Source organism: Theropithecus gelada, chromosome 12, assembly GCF_003255815.1.
Source record: "Theropithecus gelada isolate Dixy chromosome 12, Tgel_1.0, whole genome shotgun sequence".
Taxonomy (NCBI): domain Eukaryota; kingdom Metazoa; phylum Chordata; class Mammalia; order Primates; family Cercopithecidae; genus Theropithecus; species Theropithecus gelada.
The window spans coordinates 104,827,034-104,849,378 of record NC_037680.1 but is presented as its reverse complement, the minus strand read 5'-3'; the positions used below and the strand labels follow the sequence as shown (position 1 = coordinate 104,849,378).

The window sequence follows — 22,345 nt, the reverse complement described above, 5'->3', positions numbered from 1 at the left end:
CTCAGGTGATGGATGCACCAAAATCTCACAGATCACCACTAAATAACTTAAGTAACCAAACACCACCTGCTCCCCAAAAATCTATGGAAATAAAAAATATTTTAAAAAAAATCTTGGCTCCCTACTTTGCCATGATGCCACCTGCATGTGTGGAATGGGAAGGGGACTTCATTATTTCTGTGTGGTTGTGGAAGGTCAAGCTTTTTTTGGCACCATGATGGGGGAAAGGAGACATGAAGAAGAGAGTGCGGCCAGTGTTTGGAGGGGATGAAAGTCCTGGTCCCTACTTAGTTTTCTTTGACATCACCTGGCCCAGGGTACTGACTTACATCCTTAGAGCCTACAGATGGTGAAATGTAGCCTCCCTATTTGGCCTTTGATGGTGTAGTTGAAAAAGGGCCACAGGTTTTTTTCTCATGGTGTTTGGCCACAGGGGAGCTATTATTGTGTGTAAATTTTCTGTCTTGCTAGGCTGCCTCTTTCCTGATCCTGTGGCTAGAAAGAGGAGTCCTTTGTCAAGGCTTTTCCTGTCTCTGCCCCTTGACATTTCTGGGCTGTCATCTTCTTCAGCCAAAGTCTGGGAGAACCTCAGGAACTCATCATTATGCCATGCTTTGAGTCCCAGGATCTCTAGGGGTCTGCATTCTTCTGTCCACCTTTTTCTCATGCCTGTTTTATAGATAACCTCCGGGGGATTTAGTTGTACTTACTAGGAGGATCAGCTAAAAGTACATTGGCTCAACCTTCCCATTTGTGGAAGTCCCAAATTTTATTTTTAATTTGTTTTTTAATTGGGAAAAGAAGCAGATTCCACAGCGCCCTCATCTTAGCAGATACTTGCTACTCTTAGTGTCTTTCTTCTTAAGACAACTCTCATTTTTGCTCAGGGAGATACCCAGCCGGTAACTGGGGAAGTTGGTGACAGCTCTTCCTCCCAGGTTCCGAGTGCTGTCCTCGGAAGGATGGCCGCTCTCATAGGTTTTGAGATTTCTGTGTGCGCACACGGTTCTAACAGAAGAGAGAGAAGACTAAGTCACAGTTAAGCAAAATGAGTTAAAGAAAAGTGAAAACCAAAACCAAGAGAGAAAGTCCAAATAAAGGGAAAAGACTTGGGGGCGTCAAAGGGAGCATGGTTCTGAGTGATCGACCATAACATGGTAGACCACAAACGAAAATGAAATCCAGACAGGAAGCCAGAGGAGCGGCGCGCGACCAGTGGGGAGTGTGGGCACTGCCAGGAGTGAGGGCGTGAATGTGGGAAAGTGGGTGAACAACTTCAGGGCTCAGACCTACTGTACGCCAGAGAGAAAGGGAGGGGAGACCGACGGCGGGTGGGGAAAGAGACATTTGGTCGGAGTCACCTATGTTTCTAGGTACGAATGAGCGGTAGAGCAAGATCCTCGAACAACGGAGACTGGGGCCCGCCCTGCAGGAGGCAGGAGCCAGGCAGGAGCCAGGCAGAAAAGTGGGAGCGTTGGCCAAGCGCTCCTGCAAGATCAGAGAGGACGGCGGGAGGGGACAGCGGGCGGTCGCAGCGCACAGAGCTTGCTGGCCAGGGAGGAGCGAGTCTCCGTGGGCGCCGCCGCCGCCCCAGCCTGCGCGCCTCTCTCCTGGCGCGCGCCAGTCTGCCACTCTGGGAGCTGGGTCCTAGCACCACAGACTTATCCTTCGCCTGCACTTTCCGTCTTTCTTCTCTAGGCGCCCATCAACAATGGATGGCAACTCCCTGCTCTCTGTACCAAGGTAAGACCCTCTTCTTTCTATGCCCAATATCATGTGGATCAAACTCCGTTCCGCGTTGTGAGTCGCTCACCAACTTGCCCCAGAGTGCTTCGGTTTGCACGGGGCTCCCAGCGAGGAGGCAGGGGTCACTGCACTTGTAAATAAGTCCTGTCCAGCCTCGCTGGAGCTACAGGGGTCCCTGTCAACTGCCCCACAGCGCGCGATGCTGAGTGGGGCCTGTGCACTGGAGTGGCACGGGTTGGGGGTCAGCCCCGTGCCCGCCTCTAAGGCCCAGGGACGGAGGTCTGCTCTGCCCTGGGTGGAGCCAGGAGCCGGACTTTCCGCGGACACAGCTTGGAGAGGTTTCACACCTTGTGAGGAGCCAGATTCCAAGGTCTAAAACAGGAGGGAACCGGGCTAGGGCAAAGTACTCCCGTTTTCCGTCCACCTTAACCTGGGCGGGTGTCTGGGGCTGCTGGGGTGGGGAAGATCGTCCCTCACTCCCGACCGACACCTAGACTACCCCCAAAGCGAGATCTTAAGGTTGGACAGAAAAGACCTGGGTCTCCTGCAGTCCCACCGTCCTCCGCCGCCCCCACACGCCCTGCCAGTCTGCGAGTTCCTTCTTTAACACCTTTGGCTTTTCTCGTCCCCACACCGGGGTAGGTCAGGGACGCCCCCACAGGGGCTGCCGGGTGCAAGTAACGTGTTTTTCGGGGCGTGTTTCTTTCTCCTGTTTCTTATTTGCCCCTGTTCCGCACTCCTTCTAACTCAGTCTTTTGCGAATTTAAGAACCCGAGATTTTTATGTCTTCCCCATAAACGTCTGGGTGAATCGGGGCGGTGGTGCTGCTCCTGCTCCGCCAGTTGGGCAGGTGGCCTTTGCGCTCTTTGCGCTCGCTGGGCGCGGAGCTTTCGCGCCTGGAGCGGAGGATGCTGTTGCTCCCAGGTAGAGGGTGCCCCGGCTGCGGCGCAGCCCCACCTCCCCTCGGCAGCGGCTTAGCGTGGCTTTTGGAGCCATCCCTACTCCCTCTTTTCCCCAAGCAAACAGCTAGGTAGCTTCCAGAGGAGAGCACCAGGCCCTAGAATAAACACGTTAAGTTCGGATTCTTGGAGAGCAGCAAAACCCAATATCCACTGGCCAGGGCACGCATGTAGTGATACTACATTGCCAAGGAGCCGAGATGCGGTGGGAGGGGAGGTGGGGGTGGCGGAGGAGGAGACAGACTGCTTTCCAAAGGTATTGAAGGCTGCCATCTAGAGACTTGAATTTTTTGTATTCCGCGATGAAATAACGCTTTCTCAGTTCCACAGGCGCTTCCTCCTTAAGCGTCCCTTCGCCGCGGGGGTAGCAAATGCTTCAGAAAAGGCCCGCGGTGGTTTCTGTGCACCCCCCTAAGTAGCTCTTAAGTTGAAGTCTCAGTCCCCACCCTCCCGATCCCTGCCCCAGCCCAACAGGGTCAAACGACAACCGCTAAGTCTTCCCATTTTGCCGATTTTTCTTAACTTTAAAAAAAAAAAAAAATTGCCAGTGATATTTAAGCAAAGGCATTAAGGTGTTTGGAAAGTCATGTAAACTGGAAGCTCGCTTTCTCCACCTGTCTATTCTACTGTCTAGGGCAAATGGTCGTTAGAATTGAAATGGTGAATTGGGTGGGCCTAATAATCTTCCAATAGAGATTTTTGATAACAGATTGATTGCTTTAATCCGGTTTTACAGACCAATATAGCTGTGCCTGAACCCTGACTATATTTCTATTCAAATACTGGAACATTTTCTAAATCACTAGAAACACATTGTGCCAGTAATTTATTAATATTATTTCTGTCTCAGTACTATAAAATGACCTTATAAAGAGCAAAGCAACTCCAATGATATTGCTCTGTGTCTTGTAGTAGCCTATTAAAATGTTAATATAGGTTTAATATCAGCTGCAGCAAACTAAGCTTTTTGAACATGACTCTTTATTCACCTATTTCCACAAATCAGCGTAGCGATTTCGGGTATTTTATTAGCATTCTTAGTCGTGTAAATTAACTCCTACACATGAGTTGATTCAATCCTCTATTTCCTTGTATACAAGAAACATCATTTCTTTTCTATAAGACTTAATTGAAAGCCATAGGGATTGGTATGCAAAAAGTAAATTAAAATTTTCAATGGTGTAGACAAATCATGTATTAGTCATGCTACTTGTTCACAAAACATTGCATTTTAAAGAACTGATTATTGAATATTCTACGTAAGCTTTTCGAAGAAAACAACGATTAGCAAATATCAAATTGTTACTGGTCAAGGCTTGTGATGTCCAAATCTGAAAACATTTTTGGTATCCAATAAAATTAAGTTGGTGGTTATAAATCTTTGTTTCTCTTAAGAATTAGAAAACAATTTAAGACATTCTACTTAATAATTACAGAAAACAAAATGGTTTAATAACATATTGAGTGAGTTAGAGAATATGTTTTTATGTTGGCTTTTCCATTTTCTTAGAATTTTCAATTAAACACAAATATAAATTACTGAAATTTCAATCAAGCGATATTCTGTGAAGATTGATATTAAAACTGAATGTGACTCATATACTTCAGAAACTGTAAAACATGTTTTGTTTTGGTTTTAAAGGAAATGTTTTGGGTTCTTTGAGTTATTAAACTGTATTCCCTTCCTTCCGTGAAAACTCCAATTCGTTTTTACTAGGAATATTTTCATTTTTAAATGTGCAGCAAGTTATGTGGATTACATCACAGATTTCTTAAAATCACTGGTTATCAAAGCTCGAAGATACCTTCCGTAAGGAAACCAAGCTGTACAGAGATTAAATGTTTCCATGTCAGCTGCATTATAGACCTGGAATCCAAGTGTTTTCTGACTAGTAGTCCAATTCAAGAAAGAAAAAAAAAAATTTAAGGGGGATTTTTTTAAATCTAAAAGCTTTGATAGAGGTTCTTTAGTCATCTATTTTATGGAAAATTGATTTGATTCGCTAAGTCACAAAATTAGATATTAGAAAAACAAAAAAAGAATCAAAAGACTTCCATCCAATCTGTTCTATAGTACACTGTAATACAATGCAGAAGTTTCCACTTACAAAAAAAAGTCAATGTCACTTTTATATTGGTAACTAGTGTGTGTATAGTAAGGTGTTATCCAGTGTTATCTAATATATTAAATTATTTGATCATCACATCCTTGTGAGTCAATTATGATGGATATTATCATCTCCATTTCCTAGCTGAAAACTCTGAAGCGAAAGGAAATTAAATAAAGCAAATAATTGTATTAAAAATCCATATAAATTGTATGTAGCAGAGCTAGGTCATCCACAAAATTCTTCTGCCTTCAAGTCCAGTTTTCTTTCATGTACTGATGGAAAATCCATACTTTATTTTAAATGGAGGGAAAAATAAATTCTGGTACACAATTTGGACAAACACGGATATCATCAGAACACAGGGAGGCAGCCTAAAAGCAAGGAGACCATCTTTTAAAGCCAACAAGTGCTAAAAAATAATCTTTCTTAGCAAACAGAAATAGTTTGTCACCTTGACCATATCTAAGCTTGAATTTGAGTGTTAAGAGAGTTCCTTGCTTTCTAAACATTTGCATTGTTATACTGTATTGTTTTGTTCTTTTTGCTTGGTTTACCGGATTCTGTTTTAATAATAAAATGTTTATATGGCACTTCAAATGATAACATCAAAACTCATCAAATGTAAACTTTTGAAACAATAATTTGTATTGATTTTCTCCATGTGTAATAATGTGTATAGGCTTCCTGTCATTTTGTTTTAACCAATCCAAAGTTTAACGTGGACACATTTCACTAAAACTCATCAGAATCTCAAGATCTTACCTCTCAGTATGTTAGTTCCAGGAAAAATAAAATTGATTTTTTAAAATGGAGCAAACAACCCAACACTGTATACTAGACCATGATCTTCCATCACCAAGTTTTTATAGAAAGATTAACTGATTTTAGATTTACACAAAAGGAGAAATTTAAGAGTACATTTAAATTTCTTTGTCTTATTTATGAAAAACTTTCAGAAAAGATTAATCAATTGCTCTTAAGTTGAGGAACAGGGACAAATATGAAATGCTGCCTTAAGAGTACACTTCACTTCATTCTCTGTTTTGGAATGCACACTGTCCTCAAGGCCAGCACTGAGCTGTGGGCACCTTCCCCAAGTCTCACTCCCTTCTCAGGGTAACACTGCCCAAGAGGTACAATTTCCTATAGAGAAAGGAACTGGGAATTAGAAAGTCCTGGTGCCTCAAATTCTGAGAGTCCACTTTGTTGCTGGGTTGTGGATACTTGGTTAAGAGACTGGAATTCTGAAGGCAATTCCCAATAGAAAAAAAAAGAAAAAAAGAAGACTTAAAAGACCAACATTAAAACTACACTTTAGATACTGGCAAGTTTGATGGGCCCTTTACAATCATCTCATAAATTAATGATTAAGATATACTGTGTTTTACAAGTGGCCTCCTTTGGCTGGTGCTACTCATTTGAATTTTTTCTTGGTGTTACAGAGTTACAGCTACAAATAACGGTAAGGAGGGGAAGAGGAAACAGTGATGAATTATATTTGTTTGTTGATTTGTTGTTGTTGTTGTTTTGTTTTGTGCTTTTGTTTTTGTTTTTAAGACGGAGTTTCACTCTTGTTGCCCAGGCTGGAGTGCAATGGCGGCATCTCCGCTCACTGCAACCTCCACCTCCCTCCGGGATTCAAGCGATTCTCCAGCCTCAGCCTCCCAAGTAGCTGGGATTACAGACATGCGCCACCATGCCCGGCTAATTTTGTGTTTTTAGTAGAGACCGGGTTTCACCACGTTGATCAGGCTAGTCTCCAGCTGATCTCAGGTGATCTGCCCCGCCCCAGCCTCCCGAAGCGCTGGGATTACAAGCGTGAGCTACGCACCCAGCCCTGTATTTGATATTTGGAGATCTGGTGCTTAGTCCTGTTCTGAAATTAATGGCTGAGAATGTCTGGTCAAATTACCTGACCTGTTGCTTCTCTGCCTCCTCCCGGATGTGCTGACCTGTATCTTGGATATATTTATCTTCTATGTCCCTCTTACTTTAGTCTTCTGTAATGCCACAACCTGTATTGTAGCAGGGACTCTCTCTTGGGTATGATATGGATAAATGTCTTACTCTCTTGAAAGAGGCGGGTGAAATCAAGGAATTTAAAAGAACTGAAGCAACACCACCCATCCGAAAGAAAGCTTGTCTTGGAGAATTGGGCTTTACTGTTTTTAATGTTCCCCCAGAGGTGGGAAGAAGCGTTATACTTACAGAAACTCTTTTTGTAAAGAAGACAGCACAGTAATTAAGATCCGGTTCTGTCACATATTAGTGATTGGTTACCCACTCTGGGGTAAAATGCTGACCTACTCTGTGATTTATTTTCATCATCTGGGAAATGTGAAAACTACTTCAACCATTTGAAAAGGATGTGAGGCTTCAGACAGTATTATGAAGTACAAGAATAGTCTTTAGCCATTGCTTCCCATCATACTGAATGAATTCTTCTAAACATGATTGTTTCATGATAGATTTTTAAAGTTGATACTGGTGAATAGCTCACATAACTCAGAGATAAAGTTGACTTCATCTGATATTAGCATAGATACCCTTTCTTCCTTTTGTTTTTTTTTTTTTTTTCTATCTTTTTAAAAATATCTATCTCTTCAAATGTAAGTTGTTTCTTATAGATAGGGTATTGTATCTTACCTTTTTATGTCATCTAAAAATCTGTTTTTTAAATTGATGTGTTAAGACCATTCACATTTGTTAAGATTGTAGATAGGGATAAATTAGCTAGCTATTTTCTATTTGTGTCATATGTTTTTTATTCTTTTTAAAAATGTCTGCTCTGCTTTGGGTTAAATGAGAATTGTTTTGTGATTGTTTTACTTTCTTTATTGATTTTTATTATTTATCTTCTGTTAAAAAGTGTGTGGTTGCTCCAGGATTTAGAAGATGTTTTTTATTCAGCAGAATCTACCTTCACATTTTAACATACCAGTTCACATCCAGTGTGAGGTTTTTACAAGGGTACATTCTGAATTATCTCCTCTGATCCTTTGTGCTAATGTCATCATATATTTTATTTTTGCAAATGTCATAAACACACTATATATTTTGCTTTAAATCACCAGATATTTTTAGAACAATTAGAAATATGAAAAAACTCTTCATTTATTCCATTTCTGACATTTTATTTGCATACATCCAAGTTTCTGCCTGGTATTGACATCTCTTCTGTCCAAAGAGCTTCTTGGATCTGTGACTTCATGCCTGTTATTAATTCTGAAAAAAAAATTCAGCCATAATTTCTTAAAATGTTTTTCCTATCCTGTTCTGTATTTTTCTTTTCCTTCTAGAATTTTAATTGCACATATTTTAGAATATAGCTCTTGGATGTTCTCTTCTAATTGTGTTTTTGTTTCCTTTTCTTTTTCTTTTTTTTTTTTTTTTACATGGGTAATTTTTATTGACCTATCTTTAAGTTCATTGATTCTTTCCTTGGCTGAGTTCATTCTACTGATAAATTTATCAAAGGCATTCTTCATCTGGTTACCATGTTTTACATTTTTAGCATTTCCATTTAGCATTTAGTTTTACCTTATAGTGTTCATCTCTCTGCTGTAACTACTCATGTGAACTTGCATGCTGTCTGCCTTTTCCATCAGAACCATTTCAATTAAAATCATGATTTGTAATTCTCTGCCAAATAGTTCCAACATCTGTGCCATACCTAGGTCTGGTTCTGTTCGTTGCTTCATCCCTTGGAAGTATTTTTCTTTTTTCCTTGCTTTTCAATAGGGCTTGTGATTTTTTGTTAAAAACCAAAAATCCTGTGTAAAATAATAGTATCTCCAAATGGAAACTGGAAGTGAGCGTTATATTCCCATGTTAAAGATGAGGAATCAAGACTGAGAAAAGTTAAATGACTTGTCGAAGGTTACTCATGTAGTGAGTGGCAGAGCCAGAACTTGATCTCTAGGATTTCAAACTCAAAGTGTAATGTTAACTCCATCACTGTCCCTCTCAGTTTTCTAATGCCAGTCCATTTCCACGCTGGAGTCCTGCAAGACCTTCTCATGCCACATAGTTTTGTTTATTTCAGACATTTTTCACCCCATATTCTAAGAATGTCATTGAAGCATATGAGATGCCGGTGATGATTTTACTATGTAATCTCAAGATATCACTTTCTTTCTGAATGTCTTTTGATTCAGTCTTTCTCAAAATATGGTCTCTGAATCAAAAGCAGTTACAAAGATGGGTGGATGCTATAAGAGGCTTTGACACGCCACAGGAAGCAATGGAAACATAGGGAGTCACAGCCAACAAAGTTTAGCATGTGAATTAGAAGGTTTGTATCTGTTCCCAATATACCTAAGAATTCAGATACTAAAGCCTCTACCTGCACGCCAAGCCACATTTCTGCTTGAGATAGAAGAGGTGACATATTCTGCCACATGGTTTAACAGAGTTTTTCTCCAAAAACAATAACAATAACATGCAGACCAATGTGCTTCCTTTTATTCCTTTTAACTACATATTACGGAGCCAAATTATTGAAATAGTGTCTGAATGTGTTAGAGTAGCCATAGTTTTAGAAGTACAAGTTAGTTCAAAAACCATAAAGGTATCGTATTGCTTTTCAATAGCTGCTTTTAAAAATTGTCAGAAAATGAGTGGCTTAAAACAATACATTTATCATCTCACAGTTCTGTAGGTCAGAAGTCTGACATGGATCTCACTGGAATAAAGTCAAGGTGTGGCCAGGGCTGCATTTCTTTCTGGAGGTTTCGCAGGAGAAATGGTCCCATTGCCTTTTCCAGCTTCTGGAGGCTGCTTATATGGCTTGCCTCATAACCAGCTTTCTCCATCTACAAAGCTAGCAATAGATAGTTCAGTCCTTTTCTCCGATAGTTCAGTCCTTTTCTCCAATCACACCATCTGACTTCTGGCCTCCTCTTCTGCCTCCCTCCTTCACTTTTAATAAACCTTGTGATTACTTTGGGTCACCTAGATAATCCAGCATAATCTTTCTATATTAAGATCGGCCGGCTATTAAACTTAATTCCATCTTGAACCTTGATTTTTCTTTGTCATACAATGTCACATATACTACAAGTTTCAGAAATTAAGATATGGACATCGTTGAAGGAGTTCATTATTCAGTCTACCACAGACACTAATTGAACTAAAAACTGATCATCCTGGCCATCAAATGACACATGAAATTCTACGAGGATTAATTTCCATCTTATTTCTTTCTCCTTGTGTCCTTCTTTCTTTATTAAATAAAAGGGAAGAGGGACAAGACTATTTGTTCCTCCTCTGAGATATGTGAGTCATTCAGTGTGCCTGAGCTGAAAGAACTAAAAGTTATTTGAGAACATAAAACCAGACAGATCAGGATGGACCTGGAAACCCTACCAAATTCACTGTTTGGCACATGTTTATTGCAGTGGTCATTAATACTATTCAGCAAGTTTTCCAATATTACTCTTAAGCATAGGGCAGGATTGTACTGGCTCTTCTCCTTGGTATAAAACATAGTGACATAATATGATTTGACCAATGCAAAGTGCACAGAAGGGGTACGTGTCTCTTCCAGTGTAAGTGTTAAAGATCTCATGTGTGGCGTGCTGTATTTCGCTTACTTTCTGCCACGGTGACTAACAGATTTCAGATTGTGGCTGTTCCAACAGCCTGAGTTTCAGAATGAGGTTGAATTGGAGCAGAGCCCCAAACTAGTCCATGATGGACATGTAGCATGAGTAAGAAATATGAATAAGCCTTTGTGGTCTTAATCCCCTGGGGTTCTGGAATTGTGTGATATTGCAGTATAACCTAGCCCATCCTGCCTGATCCGGTTACCCTCAGGGTTGAAATGGTAGGTGATCAACTTTGCATTGGCTTGTGAAGATTTCCAGAGGATCTCACAGAACTCTGTTTTTGCTCTAGACCTCCAAAGACCCTTATCACTACCTAATAACATATAACTGGACGTATTGATACGAGAATGAAGTTGGAAAAAGGGAGAAATGAGTCTCATCCTGAGCAGCTGTGCAAGTAGTCAGGAGGTATGTCCTGTGGACCAGCTCCAGATAATCACAATAAATACCATGGCCTGCAGGCTTCTCCTCCTGGGGACATGGAGTGTGAACTGGGAATCATACTTATCTTGTTATCAATTCACACATTGCCCATTTCACAGTACACAGGCTTCTGCTATTTAGGGATGGAATGATGTTGTATCTTATATGGTTTTAACTGTTGCAAATACAGTGAGACATGATCATTTTCCTTTTTTTATTCTTTCATTTATCTTTCATCCTCATATGATTAAAAATATAGTAAACTTGTATTTAACTTACACATTTATTATATATTATACATTCTTATATAGGATGTATACACACACAACTTTATAAGATTTTTTCACAAAATCCAACATACCATAATTTCTAAGCCTCTTAAGAGATTTTCAAAGGTTATTTTAACTCCAAAAATTTTCAAGATAAACAATGACATTAGATGCTAAACCTCACGTTAGATGCATCTGTGCTACACAGGGTTGACAAAACACTGATTTTGGTAGCATGTCAACAGAAGTAAGTAAGAACAAGATTCAAAAGTCAATTGTCAGGCAACATTTATTGAGCAGACACTCTCTCCTGACACCTTCAAGACTCTCAATGGAGTAAGAAAGACCCAGTTCCTGCCTTCCTTACATTAACAGTGTGTGGGTCCAATTGCACAGTGGGTACAGCTGGGGCCACAAATCAAAGGATGTTAAGAGGCATGCTAGGAAGTGGATACCCAGTACACCAGGAAGTTGACACTCATTCCACTCTGAAATTAACTTTTCATTTCTTGAGCAATCTCTCGCAAACGAACCAAACTGATCAGTCCTTCTCTTATTTAACTCTTCAGAGCATTTGACATAATTGACAGGTGACCCCTAACTTAAAGATATTTCTTCCTAAGAAGAGACTATTTATCAAAAGGCAAATTTATAAAAAGGCAAACTTGGCTTTTTAAATAATAAGTGCTATTCTCTATGCTGGGAAAATGGGAACCCACTGGATATGGGACATTAGAATTACGAAGGACTTGAGCGCAGGTCATCTTGCCCTGTCCCCTTCCTTTACAGATGAAGAAACCAAAGTCAAGAAAACTTAAATGAATTACTCAAATCACACAAATATTTAGAAATTAAGCCAAGAATAAAATGATATGCAACAGATTGTACTTAAGACTGCATTGGATTTACTTAAAATAATAATAAATCTCCAAAACAAAACTGGAAGCACTTGAAATTTTCTGGTACGGAAAAACGTGTCTATCAACCATGTCTAAATACCTTCTTTACTTTTCCATAAGAAAAAATAATGTCTGGCCGGGCGCGGTGGCTCAAGCCTGTAATCCCAGCACTTTGGGAGGCCGAGACGGGCGGATCACGAGGTCAGGAGATCGAGACCATCCTGGCTAGCACGGTGAAACCCCATCTCTACTAAAAAATACAAAAAAATTAGCCAGGCGAGGTGGCGGGCGCCTGTGGTCCCAGCTACTCGGGAGGCTGAGGCAGGAGAATGGCATGAACCCGGGAGGCGGAGCTTGCAGTGAGCTGAGATCCGGCCACTGCACTCCAGCCTGGGCAACAGAGCGAGACTCCATCTCAAAAAAACAAAAAGAAAAAAAGAAAAAGAAAAAATAATGTCTATGTAATTTCTCACCTCCTTATTTCACTTCAGCTGCCAGAAGTCCTAGAAACAAATTCAAAGCTCAATTATAACAACAGTGTAGAAATTTATGACCTGAATATCTGTGTTCCTTTTAACCATATTGACCTCTTATTATAATTTCTAGTATTCTTAACCCTGAGTTTTAACTTATGTTTTTCCACTTTATTGCATGTATCTTTTCCGTTAACTATCACAAATTCCTAGAGAAACAAGATGGAAAGGAAATATACCCCAGCAATATGGTAACCTTGGTTCTAGAACAATACAATAAAGTAAATATCATAATGAAGTAAGGCACACAATTTTTTTTGTTTTCCAGGGGATACAAAAGTTATGTGTACTCTATAGCTTCGTATATAAAGTGTGTGATAGTATTATGTTTAAAACCACAATGTAGATATCTTAATTTTTAAAAACTATATTAAAAAAGTGGTAATAATCATCTGAACCTTCAGAGAGTTCTGAACTTTTTGCTGGTGGCGGGTTTTGCCTTGACATTGGTAGTTGCTAACTAATCAGGGTGATTGTTGCTGAAGATTGGGGTGGTTGTGCAAATTTCTTAAAATAAGGAAACAAAAATGCTTGTTCCATGGATTGGCTCTACTTTTCATGAAAGACTCCTCTGTAGCATACTCTGCTGTTTGATAGCATTTTGCCCATAGTAGAACTTTCAAAATTAGAATCAATCCTCACAATCTCTGTCACTGCTTTATCAGTTAAGTTTATGCATTTAGGATACTTTATCAATTAAGTATTCTAAACTGTTTGTGGTCATTTCAACAATATTCACAGCGTCTTCACCAGGAGTAGGTTCCATCTGAAAAAAACAATTTATTTGTTCATCCATAAGAAGCAATTCCTCGTTCATTCAAGTTTTATAATGAGATTGCAGCAATTTAGTCATATCTTCAGACTCCATTTTTAATTTTAGTTCTATTTCTATCAAATTTGCAATTACTTTAGCCACTGAAGCCTTGAACCCCTCAATGTCATCCATGAAAGTTGAAATCAACTTCTTCCAGACTCTCATTAATGTTGATATTTCAGCCTCCTCATGAATCATGAATGTTCATAATAGCATCTAGAATGCTGAATTATTTCCAGAAGATTTTTAAATTTACTTTGCCCAGATCCATCATAGGAATCACTATGTATGGCAACTATACCCTTGTAATTTTTTTTTAATTTTCAAAAACATGGAATGCTTCAAGAATATTCATGTCATCCTTGTGCTGGGTCCATGCTAATCTTCTCTGTATCATTCTAATTTTAGTAAATGTGCTGTGTAAGCAAGCACAAAATGTACTTTTTAAATCATAAGACTTGAAAATCATTACTCCTTGATCTTTGGGCTGCAGAATATTACATAAGCAGGAATAAAACAACATTAATTTTCTTGTACAACTTCATCAGAGCTCTTGGGTGACCAGGTCCATTGTCAATGAGCAGCAACATTTTGCAAGAAATATTTTTCTAAGCAACAGGTCTCAGTGGGCTTAAAATAAACAGCAAACCATGCTGTAAACAGACGTGCTATCATCCAGGTTTTGTTCCACTTACAGAGCATAGGCAGAGTAGATGTATCATAAACCTCAAGGGCCCTAGGATTTTTGGAATAGTAAATGAGTATTAACTTCCATTTAAAGTCACCAGCTGCATTAGCACTTAAATAGTAAGTCAGCTTGTCTTCTGAAGTTTTGAAGCCAGGCATTGACTTCTCCTCTCTAGCTATGAAAGTCCTAGATGGCATCTTGTTCTAATGTAAGGATTTTTCATTTACATGGAAAATCTGTTGTTTAGTGAAGCCACCTTCATCAATAATCTTAGCTAAATATTCTGGATAATTTTCTGCAGCTTCTCCATCAGCATTTGCTGCTTCACTTTGCACTGTTATATATGGAGACAGTTTCTTATCTTAAACCCCATGAACCAACCTCTTCTAGCTTCAAACATTTCTTCTGCAGCTTCCTCACCTCTTCCAACCTTCATAGAATTGAAGAGAGTGAGGGCCTTGCTCTGCATTAGGCTTTACCTAAAGAGAATGTTGTGGTTGGCTTGATTGTGTGTTCAGAACACTCAGACTTTCTCCATATCAGCAATTAGGCTGTTTCTTTTTCTTATCATTTGTGTATTCCCTGGATTAACACTTAATTTCCCTCAAGTACTTTTCCCTTCGCATTCACAATGTGGCTAATTGCTTGATGCAGGAGGCCTAGCTTTTGGCCTGTCTCAGCTTTCAATATCTCTTCCTCACTTCATCATACCCAGTTTTAGATGTAAGGTGAGATATGTGTGATTTTCCTTTCATGTGAAGACCTACAGGCCATTTTAGAGTCATTAATTGGCCTGATATCAATATTATTTTGTCTTAAGGAATAGAGAGACCCAAGGAGAGGAAGAGAGAAGGGGTAACTTCCAGTCACTGGAGCAGTCAGACCACCATTTGTCGATTAAGTTCGCCTTCTTGTATTGCCATGGTGCATGTTGCCTCAAAATAATTACAATAGTAACATCGAAGATCACTAAACAGATCACCATAATAGCTGCAATACTAGTAATGACAAATTTTAAAATATTGCAAGAATTTTCAAAATGTGACACAGAGACATTAAGGGAACACGTGCTGTTTGGAAAAATGGTGCCAGTAAGATTACTGGATGCACAATTTCCACAAACCTTCAATTTACAACACAGTATCTGCAGAGCACAGTAAAGTGCAGTAAATTAGGTCTGTCTATATCCATTATTAAATCAATCACTCTATCAATCAATCATTTTCTTTAAAACAACAGAAAAAAGTGATTTTCTTGTGGCAAGTGGAAGCTCATAAAAATTATGGTCTATTCATATTTAATTTGACTTTAATGATAAACTGTATATAAAAAGTTGTAAGTAGTTTCTTTGAAATGATTAGTGCATTAAAGTAAAATAAGCTGTTTTAAAATAAATATATAATAAGATAGAATGCTAAAGTTTTGTTGGATATTTTCCTAAATTATTTATTAAGCATAATATTACATATACATTTTAAATATGTGTGTATGTAAGATACCAGTGTATACTGAAGGTATTAATGTATGAGAATGTCTTTTTCAGTTTGTACATTTTATACTTTAGTGTATTTTTCTCAGATATTAAAATGAATTAAATAATATAATAGGAACTTTAAAATATTTAATACTGCTTCCAAAGATCTAAGAGAATTGATTATTTCCTTTCTTTATACTTCAGTGTTAATGTAAGTTATATAACATACCTTATTTCTTTTTGTCCTACAAGCCTATAATTTTGAACTAAGAACATAAAAAGAATTCAGTAAATTACTTTCGGTAGACTGCATATAGGAATAGACTTACCCATTTATTTTCACTTGAGTACATAATTCTTCCACTTAATTTACATAGACAAATAAATTAAAGAATTTATCTGTGTAATTCAAACCAAAAATAAAACTCAGATAAAAATAAATTAAGGACTCGTGGAAGTCATTTTTCTCTAAGCAAAATCTTGGCCCCATATAATGTGTTCATTGCCTACTCATGGATTTAATATATCCTGAATATTTTTAATTTGTACTTCAACTTTTTAAATAAATGAATCAACAGTGCTTCAAAATAGTGATTAAAAAGGTACATTGACTTCACTTGTGTTAATTATCAGTCGATCGGCGATCTGACCTGGTATTCTGTTACACTGTTAGTATTTCTATCTTTGCAAAGGTGAAAATTATGTGGTGACTTCAAGAGAATCAGGTAATATAGAAAATTAACTGCAGTTTCATCACAGGGATCATTATAAAAGTATCCAAGAAAGAGATTCAGTATTCAGAGAACATCCTAACTAGAGAAGTTGTTATCACAACTGATATAGTTTGGATGTATGTCCCCACCCAAACCTCCTGGTGGGAAGTGATTGGATCATGGGGCTGGGTTTTCATGAATGGTTTAGCACCATCCTCTTGGTGCTGTCCTCATGATAGTGAGTTCTTGTAAAATCTGGTTGTGTGAAAGTGTATGGCACCTTCCCCTCTCTCTGTGGATCCCGCTCTCACCATGTGATGTGCAAGCTCCCGCGTTGCTTTCTGCCATGACTGTAAGCTTCCAGAAACCTCCCTAGAAGCACATGCCAGCTCTATGCTTCCTGTACACCCCACAGAACTGTGAGCCAATTAAACCTGCTTTGTTTATAAGTCACCCAGTCTCAGGTATTTCTTCATAGCAATGCAAGAATGATACGATAACGATAATAACACTCAGCTCTTACAGATCACAGTCATTCATCATGCAGAAGAAATGTGTGAAAATATTAATGATAACTTTTTCCTTAGTATTTCTATTGTGTCAAAGGTATTTTCCACAGGATGAATATGAACATATACAAAGAATGTGGCAGGAAAAGTGAAGATATGATCTAAGTTTTAACCTTGAAAATTAATTATATAGGACCGGTATGGATGATTGAGGCTGGGCAAAAAATCAGGGGAATAGCTTACTTAACTTATTTGAAAGGAAGAGATAAAACCTAGTGACTTGAATGTAGTCTTCACTATGTGAGGGTACATAAAACCTGGAAAAAGACATGGAAAGTAAGTTTACTACACAGAGGTCTAGGTGTCATACTAAATGATGAACAAAGTTAATATGTTTGGGCATTTCTCTTTCAAAATAATATAAGGGAAATTAGTTCATTTTGTCAATACTTTTTAAGTAAATATGAATTATGTAGTAAACCAATAATGAGTTATGTGTTGATTAATAGATCGTAATTTTCCCTTCAAAATTGTATGTAAACATGGCCCTTTGTGTCACAAGATCACAAGAGCCTCATAAACAGCCTTATCAATTTTGCCAGCACTTCCTTTAATTCTTTGATTCTCAGATCTGTCTCTTTGAGGCACCTATCATGTCATAGCCCTCATGGATTTTCTCTTCTTCTGACATTAACTGTTCTAACTCTGCCAGACTCATTTGGTGGTAGTTTGACATGTGATTAAAGAGTTCTCTAATGTCACTTTCTTCTTTTTTTGGAAATCCTTCACCTTCCTCAAAGTTTGCCATTCCAGTTGATTAGCATTTTACTTAAATAAAAGTCACAACCTCTTAAAGTATCAACAGGCAACAACCACCAAATATGTTGATGCAATGGACAGAGAGACATTCAAGGTACGTGGGGTGAGAACTTTACTGGAAACTAATTGTTAAATGTTCAGTACATTAGCTAATACAACTTTTGCTTTCTTACACAATCTTGTAATTGCAGAAACTGGCTTAACAATAACAAGGACACCTGATCTTTTGGGGGACAATTTGCAATCACTTTAAGTTTATCAGATTTTCTCCATGGAATGACATTGCCAAAAATCATTTTTATTTTCACAAAGGTTATCTGTAGAGGAGTGAGTTAGCTCACTAAGCAATGCAGGTGCAATTGAATATTTCAAAAACTCAATCCTCTAAGAAATGTTCTAATGTAGTTAATATTACAGAGGTCTTTATGTTTCCAAAATACCTTACAATTATTATTCTATTTTTAATGCACTGGTAGTTATTTCAACTGAATGTATGAAAGGCACCAAATGGTGTTCCAGGAAGAAAGTAGGCCCTTGATAAATATCAATACCCTTCTCTTCCCTTTGGATAAGACCACAGTGTTATTCAAAGTCTAAAAGACAGCACATAGATCAATTGGATTAGAACTGTGTAGTGGGACTTCTAACAGTGTTTGAAGTGGCCAGGACTTTGGGGAGATGGATACATATCTAGTCTCTCAGAGTTACTGAGTCACTTATTGACCCCTATAGTGGGTTCCAAATGCCTGTGAAGTGGGTAAAAAAGTGCTGCCACAGAAACAAGTCTCTTTACAGAGAGTTAAGGTCTAATGTAAAATAGATATAAGCCTTGGCAAAACAGAATCCATTCATTCTTTTATTTATTCAGTACTCATGTTGATCCTTTATTGTACATCAGATAAAATCAGCTGATATGCAATAATGAACACAAGTAGAATCCGCCCCCTTCTCATGGAGCTTTGGTACCAATGGAGAGAAAGACAATGACATCAGTGAACATATAGCAAATTGACATGTGTGCACCAAGGAAAAAGAACATGGTCTTTAAGAACATATGACAAGGAACAAGACTTAAGCAGGAGAGCAAGGCAGATTCTCATGAGGAAGAGCGCTCTGGCAGCGAGACCAGCAGTTGGAAGAGTCCAGAGGCAGGAGAGCAATTGAGCATTTAAAGAGCTCTAGGTGTGTGCCTGAAGTACAGGAAATGAGGAAGAGACGAGTGACAATGAGACCTGAAAGGCAGGGGCCAGAATAGGTTAAGCTTTGGGGATCAATGGGTATTCCTCCTAAAAACAATGGGATGTCATTGATGGTTTTCAGCGTAGAGGTGGCTGGAAGCCCTAATTCATGTAAAAGTTGGAGCCCAGTGTGTGGCATATTGTAAATGCTTCATAAACAGAAACTGTTACTATTGTAATAATCACTGTTGAAACTATAATTTCAATACCACAATCTTTGGGTGCTGTATTAGTCAGGGCTTTCCAGAAGGACAGCATTAATAGGACATATGTATACGTGAAAGGGAGTTTATTAGGGAGAACTGACTCACACCATCACAAGGCGAAGCCCTACGATAGGCCATCTGCAAGCTGAGGAAAAAAGACGCCAGTAGTGACTCAGCCAAAGTCTGAAAGTCTACAGACCAGGGAAGCCAACAGTGCAGCCTTCAGCCTGTGGTTGAAGGCCCAAGAGACCCTGGCAAACCACTGGTGTAAGTCCAAGAGTCCAAAGGCTGAAGAACCTGCGGTCTGATGTCCAAGGGCAGAACGAAGCATCCAGCCTGGGAGAAAGAAGGAAACTAGAAGACTCAGCAAGCAAAGTTATCCCATCTTCTGCCTGCTTTGTTTTTGCTGTGCTGGCAAGCCAAATGGATGGTGTCCACCCACACTGGGAGTGGGTCTTCCTCTCCCAGTCCACTGACCCAAATGTCAATCCCCTCTGGCAACACCCTCACAGGTACACCCAAGAACAATACTCTACCAGCCATCCAGGCATCTTTCAATCCAATCAAGTTGACAGCTAGTATTAACCATCACAGGGGCATTCCTGGGGAGAGCTAAGATTACAAGATCACCAGAACAGGGTTATTCTGAAGTGGCAACTGTCGTTAAGATGGCATTTTAAAGGCATCTTATTGAGTTTCAAGGACATCTGGAAGCAGTCACCCATCAGGTTGGTCATATGTCATGCAAATAAGAAGGCAACCCAGAGTATCCCAAAGGTCTTCATAATACTCGTTGCTATATTACCATGTTCTCAACTGCACATAGCAAGGGAGGTGGAAATACTGCCTACACCTACAAACACCCATGTTGCCCTGTGTACATTATAAATAGGTACAATAGATCCTCTTCAGTATTATGGAGGAAAAGAGGAAGAGGGATAAAATAAGGAGTAAAAGAGAAAGAATATGTAGATGGGATGAGGAGGAGGAGCCAGTAGTAGGTCACTTAGTACCTTAGTCTGCATCTCGTATAATGAGCCTAAAAGCTGTTGGAATTCAGTCAAAAATTTTTTCTCCCTAACATTTGATATGTGACAATAAATAATACATAAATAAATAAGATAAATTTCTTTATTATAATTAGATCTCTCTCTCTCTCTCTCTCTCTCTCTCTCTCTCTCTCTCTCTGTCTCTCTCTCATCTCTCTGTCTCCTTGGATCCCCATGCTACTCAGTTGGCTTAATAATTGCAGTCATTCACTGGGGCAGTGCAAAAATCTAAAACCTACCAGAAAAACATTGGGTGGTACTGGTAATCTCCAGCCTGTCATTGTTGCTGCTGATATCCAGTTGCTCATTGACATGCAATCGCTTTCTGCTCGCTTTAAAACTGGGACAGCAAGATTTTGTCTGAGAGCCCCAGTGCTTCATGATTCCGTTTCCGTGGCTATAACAAAGCCGTTCCTCCCAGTTTTGCTACCTACTCATGGCACTGGCTTTAAAAAGGACTTTGTGGCTGGGCGCGTGACACACCTGTAATCACAGCACTTTGGGAGGCCGAGGCGGGTGGATCACCTAAGGTCAGGAGTTTGAGACCAGCCTGATCAACATGGTGAAACCCCATCTCTACTAAAGATACAAAAATTAGCCAGGTGTGGTGGCGCATGCCCGTAATCCCAGCTACTTGGGAGTCTGAGGCAGGAGAATCACTTGAACCCGGGAGGCGAAGGTTGCAGTGAGCTAAGATCGTGCCATTGCACTCCAGCCCAGGTAACAAGAGTGAAACTCTGTCTAAAAAAAAAGGAAGGGCTTTGTTTCCTCTCCTTATGTATTCTGCCAACCTCCGTGTCCCTCCCATCCTGTTACCTCTCAAAGTCATGTTAACATAGCAATATATAATGTATGTGTGCTACATAATCCCTGTTGTCAGTATTAACAATGAATTTCACTGAACTCTTTTCATTGTATATTGACAACTTGAATAGCTGCATGAATATAATTTAGTAAAAATGGCCAAACCACTGGTCTTGTTCAAGCTTAACTAAGATAAAGCTTACCAATCAGTAATTAAGGGGAAGGATCCACTTGACTTGACCAATTAGAATACTTCAAACATAAGAGACATTTCCACAAAATATTACTTATATCAGAATTGATACCTGAAATTTAACTATTAATAAATTCCATAATTTAGCTCTTTTGATTCTAAAATGCAGATGTAAAAAGGCAGGAAGCATCTGAAGAGTTTCTAATTCTGGAGATCAACCTGTTTCTCCAACCTCTCTTATTTGGAAGGAAAGCACACAGAAGCAGCAAACCTCAGCCTCTGAAGGGGCCCAACTCCTGACTCTACACAGCTCAAGGGTTATTTCTTAGCAAAGAACATGTATAGCTTACAACCAACATATATCAAAAATAAAAACAAAGCAAATTCCTGGTAATTGGGAAATACCTTCTATTTTCTATTAACTCCTTCCTCTGGGCCATGACTTTTTTGTTAATAAATCGTACTTCTGAAGGAATATGAACTTGAACCATGCTCTGATTCAATAACACAATAGATAGAAAGCTTAGGAATATTTCTGAATATGGTACTGGAAATCCTGTAACCAAGGTATTTCAACTGATTACTGCATACGTAATAGGATGTACAAGCTTGGAGTCCAAGGTGGCAAAAGCAAAACAAACATTTCAATCAAGGGCAATTTGTAAGAGTGGATTAGATGTAATGTGGATTTGTACTTCTAAGCAGACATCTATTTTATTTTATTTTATTTTGTTTTATTTTAAGTTCCAAAATGCATGTGCAGCATGTTCAGGTTTGTTATATAGGTAAACGTGCATCATGGTAGTTTGCCGCACCTATCAACCCACCACCTAGGTATTAAGCCCAGCATGCATTAGCTATTTTTCCTGATGCTCTCCCTCCCCACAGCCCTCTGACAGTGTGTGTTCTTCCCCTCCTGTGTCCACGTGTTCTCATTGTTAAACTCCCACTTTTAAGCGAGGTTATGCAGTGTTTGGTTTTCTGTTTCCTGAGCAAATATCTTATGAACCTTTTTTCTTCACTGATGGCTGCAACTCATGTAGCAAATGAAAATTCAGCCATAACATTCTGAGTAAAATATCATTGTTTCTAGATTGGGCCAACTCAGTAACCTCCCACTACATCTACTCTGGACACCTCAAAAGTCTCATATGAGCTCACCCTGTCTTCCTATCCAGACTTTTCCTGACTTTCACATTCTCTCACTGTCTACGCAGTAGCTAGACTGACTTACATTTAGTCATTCCTGCCTACTGGATCTCTTCATCTAGATAATTCCTATTCATCCT

General features: G+C 39.1%; 1 protein-coding gene and 1 non-coding gene across 3 annotated transcripts in view; one reads left to right on the top strand and one right to left on the bottom strand.

Annotated features, from left to right (window-relative positions):
* The first annotated feature begins 1,182 nt into the window (after positions 1-1,182).
* SPHKAP (SPHK1 interactor, AKAP domain containing) overlaps positions 1,183-22,345 on the top strand; it is a 192,697-nt gene continuing 171,534 nt past the window's right edge. The window contains exon 1 of one of the 2 annotated variants that reach the window (XM_025404901.1): positions 1,183-1,743. In XM_025404901.1, the coding sequence (XP_025260686.1) occupies positions 1,712-1,743 (32 nt within the window). In that variant the 5' untranslated portion in view covers positions 1,183-1,711. The remainder of the gene's footprint in view (positions 1,744-22,345) is intronic. The other variant, XM_025404902.1, reaches the window with a different exon arrangement.
* Positions 13,689-13,795, bottom strand: LOC112636874. Its single transcript, XR_003122331.1, has one exon. It is a non-coding gene; the product is annotated as a U6 spliceosomal RNA (small nuclear RNA).